At 45.9% G+C, this 6,800-nt stretch overlaps 1 protein-coding gene, 1 non-coding gene and 1 pseudogene across 2 annotated transcripts in view; all 3 read right to left on the bottom strand.

Annotated features, from left to right (window-relative positions):
- TIPIN (TIMELESS interacting protein) overlaps positions 1 to 5,996 on the bottom strand; it is a 13,639-nt gene extending 7,643 nt beyond the window's left edge. Inside the window, 2 exon segments of the mRNA XM_037732950.1 lie at positions 5,199 to 5,262; positions 5,760 to 5,996. Coding sequence (XP_037588878.1) covers positions 5,199 to 5,262; positions 5,760 to 5,918 — 223 coding nt within the window. The 5' untranslated portion in view covers positions 5,919 to 5,996.
- LOC119468736 lies at positions 177 to 293 on the bottom strand (annotated as a pseudogene).
- Positions 2,460 to 2,595, bottom strand: LOC119468737. Its single transcript, XR_005197498.1, has one exon.
- Positions 5,997 to 6,800: the final 804 nt, after the last annotated feature.

The raw sequence follows: 6,800 nt of genomic DNA, 5'->3' as shown, positions 1-6,800 counted from the left end.
GGATGGTCTCGATCTCTTGACCTCGTGATCCACCCGCCTCGGCCTCCCAAAGTGCTGGGATTACAGGCGTGAGCCACCGCGCCCGGCCCCTTCATTTGTATCTTAATAGTCCCCCAAATTTTTTCATCAGCCACCACAAAAGTGAAAATGTTTTTCTTTCTTTTTTTTTTTTTTAAGGCCTACAGCACCTGGTATTCCCAGGCGGTCTTCCATCCAAGTACTAACCAGGACCGACCCTGCTTTGCTTGAGATCTGACGAGATCGGGTGCGTTCAGGGTTGTATGGCCATAGACGTGAAAATGTTTTGGCCATTTTATTTATTAAATACGTTTACTTCTGTACTGATGTAATTTGTAATGTACTTTTTTTTTTTGAGACAGTCTCATTCTGTCACCCAGCCTGGAGTGCAGTGGTACAATCTCGGCTCACTGCAACCTCCGCCTCCTGAGTTCAAGTGTTTCTCCTGCCTCAGCCTCTCAGAAGCTGGAATTATAGCTGTGCATCACCATACCCAGCTAATTTTTTGTATTTTTAGTAGAGATAGGGTTTCATCACGTTGGCCAGGCTGGTCTCCAACTCCTTATCTCAGGTGATCTGCCTGCCTCGGCCTCCCAAAATGCTGGAATTACAGCTGCGAGCCAGTGAGCCACTGCACAAGGCCTAAATTTCATTTTTGCAGTGACAGGATCTCACTATGTTGCCCAGGCTGGTCTCTATCTCCCAGCCTCAGTCTGCCTTGGTCTCCCAACGTGCTGGGATTACAGGTGTGAGCCACTGTGCTTGGCCTCCAGCTGTTCCTTGGACATCTCAGGCATACTTCTATTCTAAGGATTTTGTATTACTACGCTCTGCCTGGAACATTCTTCCCTTGTACCCCTCAAGTCTGTATGACTGTCTTACAGTCTTCAAACTGCTCAAATGACAACTCAGTGAAGCCTCCCCACTTCACTGTTGCAGTTGAATCTGCACTCCCATCGTTTCTGACTCCCCTGTGTTTCCTTTTTCATTGCACTTAATTCCCTTTTATACAATTTTTATATAGTTTACTAATGTTTTAGTTTGTCTTTACAATGATGACATCCTGTAACACACTGAATATTTCTGGCTTTAGCTTCTTTGCCATAATCACTTACCAATGAACGTTGGAGTAAATAAATTTCATGTATACTTCTTTTTTTGAGAGAGAGTTTCACTCTTGTTGCCCAGGTTGGAGTGCAATGGCACCATCTTGGCTCACCGCAACCTCCACCTCCTGGGTTCAAGTGATTCTCCTGTCTCAGCCTCCTGAGTAGCTGGGATTACAGGCATCCGCCACCACGCCCAGCTAATTTTGTATTTTTTACTAGAGACGGGGTTTCTCCATGTTGGTCAGGCTGGTCTCGAACTCCTGACCTCAGGTGATCCGCCTGCCTCTGCCTCCCAAAGTGCTGGGATTACAGGTATGAGCCACCACACCCGGCCTCATGTGTACTCCTAATTTTTAAAAATTTCATTTTAGCCGGGCGCAGTGGCTCAAGCCTGTAATCCCAGCACTTTGGGAGGCCGAGGCAGGTGGATCACAAGGTCAAGAGATAGAGACCATCCTGGTCAACATGGTGAAACCCCATCTCTACTGAAAATACAAAACATTAGCTGGGCATGGTGGCGCGTGCCTGTAATCCCAGCTACTCTGGAGGTTGAGGCAGGAGAATTGCCAGAACCCAGGTGGCAGAGGTTGCGGTGAGCCATTGCATTCCAGCCTGGGTAACGAGCGAAACTCCATCTCAAAAAAAAAAAATTTTTTTCATTTTATTTTTATTTACTTATTTATTTTTGAGGTAGGGTCTCACTCTGTCGCCCAGGGAAGAGCACAGTGGCGTGCATGATCACAGCTCTCCGAAACTTCAACCTCCCAGGCTTAAGCAATCTTCCCACCTCATTCAGCCTCCTGAGTAGTTTGGACTACAGGTGTGCACCAACTGCCTGGCTAAGTTTTTTATTTCTTTGTAGAGACAGGGTCTCCCTATGTTTCACAGGCTGGTTCTAACTCCTAGGCCCATGTGCTCCACCCACCTCGACCTCCCAAACTGCAAGGATTAACAAGCCTGAGCCACTGAGCCTGCCCTTTTTTTTTTTCTTTTTTTTTTCTTCTTTTTTTTTTTACTGTTGTAGAATATAAAGCCTGAAATCCATGTTAATTTACACCTCTGCATAGGTGGCTCCCCCATCCAAAATCACCTCTGCCTGGCCTCTAATGTTCATTCAAAATACTTTTCTTTTTTAATTTCCTTTTTCTTCTTCCCACCCCCAAATCAAAATTCTTCTGAAACCTCCTTTGTGAAGCTCTCCCTCCACCCCCAGGGAATGTAATATGCTCTCCTTTGCATCCCACCCTGTGACCTACTCATATCTCTAATTACAACACCTACCATACTACTGGCAACGTTGTATGTCATTAAAAGTTAAAATATAAAAACAAACATGTATGGATCCATCGCACAGAAAATCTGATAACTATACAGACTCTGTCGGCAGGAACCATCTGTTTTGATGTGTGTGACTGTCTATGGTTGCACTGTACAACTAACAAATGCAATCGATACCAGGAACAGTCACATAGATCTCACTAAAGTCCTATATCCAAGAGCTGCACTCTAAGTGAAATGCAAACTTTCATCAAATTATTTCGCCTAATTTTCCAGTACCACTTTATCCAATGGTGTATACGTATATGAACATTTTATCTTGATATATGTTTTTATTAACAAATGCTATAGGCCGGGCGCAGTGGCTCAAGCCTGTAATCCCAGCACTTTGGGAGGCCGAGGCGGGTGGATCACGAGGTCAAGAGATCGAGACCATCCTGGTCAACATGGTGAAACCCCGTCTCTACTAAAAATACAAAAAAAAAAAAAAAAAATTAGCTGGGCATGGTGACGCATGCCTGTAATCCCAGCTACTCAGGAGGCTGAGACAGGAGAATTGCCTGAACCCAGGAGGCGGAGGTTGCGGTGAGCCGAGATCGCGCCATTGCACTCCGGCCTGGGTAACAAGAGCGAAACTCCGTCCAAAAAAAAAAAAAACAAATGCTATATACGATTGGGGGGTCACCAGAGTTCTCAAAAGCTCATATTCTACAACAAATTTGATGTACCAAGGCTTTTTTTTTCAGACAGAGTCTCACTCTGTCGCCCACGGGGAGTGCAGCCACACAGTCTCAGCTCACTGCAACCTCCGTCTCCTGGATTCAAGCAACTCTCCTGCCTCGGCCTCCTGAGTAGCTGGGATTAGAGGTGTGCACCAACCCGTCCAGCTAATTTTTGCATTTTCAGTACAGACGCGGTCTCCCCATGTTGGCCAGGCTCGTCTCAAATTCCTGACCTCAAGTGATCTCCCTGCCACCTCAGCCTCCCAAAGTGCTGGGATTATAGGCATGAGCCACTGTGCCCAATCCACTACCAAGGCATTTTAACATATCTATTTATTGTACTTTACCATACATTAATAAAATACACAACATCCAGTCCTATAATACTGCCTCCTCTAACTACTTATATTCTTTTTTTTTTTTTTTTTTTCAGACAAGGTCTCACCCTATCCCCCAGGCTAGAATATGGTGGTGTGACCTGGTTCACTGCAGCCTTGAATTCCTGGGCTCAAGTGATCCTCCTGCCTCAACCTCCTGAGTACTTTTTAAAAATTTTTGGAGACAGAGGTCTCACTAGGTTACCCAGGCTGGTCTTAAACTCCAGGACTGAAGTAATCCTCCCTCCACAGCCTCCCGAAGAACTGGGGTTGATCCAAAGGTAGTGAGTTATCTCCATTCACAGTCAGTTACACATCAAACTCCTTGCTCTACTCTTTCCTCCCTTTTCAGTAGTGCACTTGACTAGTCATTTCTTTTCTTTTTTCTTTTTTTTTTTGAGATGAAGTTTCACTCTCGTTGCCTAGGCTGGAGTGTGCAATGTTGCGATCTCAGCTCACCGCAACCTCCACCTCCCAGGTTCAAGCAATTCTCCTGCCTCAGCCTCTCAAGTAGCTGGGACTACAGGCATGCACCACTATGCTCAGTTAATTTTGTATTTTTAGTAGAGATGGGGTTTCTCCATGTTGCTCAGGCTGGTCTTGAACTCCTCACCTCAGGTGATCCACCTGCCTCGGCCTCCCAAAGTGCTGGGATTACAGGCGTGAGCCACTGTGTGCCCAGTCTTGACACGTCTTAAAAAAAATTAACAAGCTGGGCGCAGTAGCTCACACCTGTAATCCCAGAACTTTGAGAGGCTAAGGTGAGCAGATCACGAGGTCAGGAATTCAAGACCAGCCTGACCAACATGGTAAAACCCCATCTCTACTAAAAAAAAAAAAGGCCAGGCGTGGTGGCTCACGCCTATAATCCCAGCACTTTGGGAGGCCGAGGCGGGTGGATCACGAGGTCAAGAGATCGAGACCATCCTGGTCAACAAGGTGAAACCCCGTCTCTACTAAAAAAAAATACAAAAATTAGCTGGGCATCGTGGTAGGTGCCTGTAGTCCCAGCTACTCGGGAGGCTGAAGCAGGAGAATTGCTTGAACCCAGGAGGCGGAGGTTGCAGTGAGCCGAGATAGCGCCATTGCACTCCAGCCTGGGTAACAAGAGCGAAACTCCGTCTCAAAAAAAAAAAAAAAAATTAGCTGGGGATGGTGGCACATGCCTGTAATCCCAGCTACTTGGGAGGCTGCTGAGGAAGGAGAACTGCTTGAACCAGGACCTAGGAGGCGGAAGTTGCAGTGAGCGCAGATCCCACCACTGCACTCCAGCCTGTGCTACAGAGTAAAACTCTTGTCTTGAAAGAAAAAAAAAAAAAAAAAAAATTGGCCAGGCATGGTGGCTCAAGCCTGTAATCCCAACACATTGAGAAGCTGAGCTGGGAGATGCCTTGAGGCCAGGAGTGTGAGACCAGCCCAGGCAACACAGGGAGATCCCCAACTCTACAAAAATTTAAAAATTAGCCAGGCGCAGTGGAATGCACCTGTAGTCCCAGCTACTTGGGAGGTTGAGGCGGGAGGATCTATGATTGTCCCACTGCACTCAAAACTGGGTGACAGAGCAACATTCTGTCCCTAAACAAGAAATGAAACAGCAAAGTGCTGGGGATTACAGGCATGAGCCACCACACCCTGCCTATAGATCTATTTCTAAAACCAAAATTGTTGCAAAGTAGATAAACCTATATTCTTACCATTATTGCTAACAAAATCTTCATGTAAAATAGGAAGATCAAGTCGAATTCGTTTTAAACAGGTCTGAAAATAAAAAGAGATTATTTATTTTTACCTCTTTACCAATAATGTTATGGGGGGATATAGATATTTGCAATTAATTTTCCCTCTCTACCAAAAGAGATTTCAAAAAGCAATCTAGCCTCAACTAAATCTTTTTTTGTTGTTGTTTTTTTTTTGAGACAGAGTCTTGCTCTTTCATTCAGTCTGGAGTGCAGTGGCACAAACTCAGCTTACTGCAGCCTCCACCTCCCATGTTCAAGCAATTCTCCTGCCTCAGCCTTCCAAATAGCTGGGACTACAGGCGCGTGCCTCTATGCCCAGCTAATTTTTGTATTTTAGTAGAGACGGGGTTTCACCATGTTAGCCAGGATGGTCTTCATCTCCTGACCTCATGATCTGCCCCCACCTCAGCCTCCCAAAGTGCTGGGACTACAGGCGTCAGCCACCACGGCCTAGCCTCAACTGAATCTATCTTATCATTTAGCATTGTGAATATTAATAGTCATCTCAACACTTACCTGAACTTCCTTTTTACTTCCCAGGTATTCAACTCTGTCAATAAAATCCTCAAACTGCAGTTTAGGGAATAGTCTATGTGCCCAGTGCTCCATGTGTCTGATTAGCGTCTTCAAGTCTTCAGCCTGGCACATAAAAATAAAAATGCTAAGGAGTCTCATTCTCACAGCTGACCCTGTCAGCAACTTTCAGAACTGAAAAGCTATGCCAAAATCACTGGGGTCATTTTATATTCTTAAGGTTGAAAAACTTATAAAAGGAAGTTTAATAAGAAAAATATTGGCCAGTCACAGCAGTTCATGCCTGTAATCACAGCACTTTGGGAGGCCTACGCGGACAGATCACTTGAGCTCAGGAGTTCAAGACCAGCCTGGGCAACGTGGTCAGACCCCTTATCTACTAAAAACACAAAACACATCCAGTCCTGGTGGTGCACGCCTGTGGACCAAGCTACTCAGGTGGCTGAGGTGGAAGGATTTTTAGCCTGGAAAGCAGTGGTTCCAGTGACAAGTTCACACCACTGCACTCCAGCGTGACAGGGTGAGATCCTATCTCCCAGAAAAAAAAAAAAAAGAGAGAGAGAGAAATTAAGACCTTAGAGGACTGCAGTCTGAAAGAGCACTGGATACAGATTTTTTTCTTTTTTCTGAGAGACAGTCCCACTCTGTCAGCTAGGCTAAGTGCAAGGGAGCAATCGGGGTTCACTGCAATCTCTGCCTTCCGGGTTTAAGCGATTCTTCTCCCTCAGCCTCCTGAGCAGCTACGATGAGAGGCGTGTACCACCACTCCCGGCTAATTTTTTGTTTGTTTTGAGGTAGAGTTTTGCTCTTGTTGCCCAGGATGGAGTGCAATGGTGCAATCTCGGCTCTCTGCAACTTCTGCCTCCTGGGTTTAAGCAATTCTCCTGCCTGAGCCTCCCAAGTGCCTGGGATTATAAGCATGCACCACCATGCTCCGGCCAATTTAGTATTTTTTAGTAGAAACAGGGTTTCTCGGGCCGGGCGCGGTGGCTCAAGCCTGTAATCCCAGCACTTTGGGAGGCC

This window comes from Cebus imitator, unplaced genomic scaffold (genome assembly GCF_001604975.1).
Source record: "Cebus imitator isolate Cc_AM_T3 unplaced genomic scaffold, Cebus_imitator-1.0 Scaffold485, whole genome shotgun sequence".
Taxonomy (NCBI): domain Eukaryota; kingdom Metazoa; phylum Chordata; class Mammalia; order Primates; family Cebidae; genus Cebus; species Cebus imitator.
The sequence above is the reverse complement of the archived record's forward strand: the minus strand, read 5'-3'. Positions and strand labels throughout refer to the sequence as shown.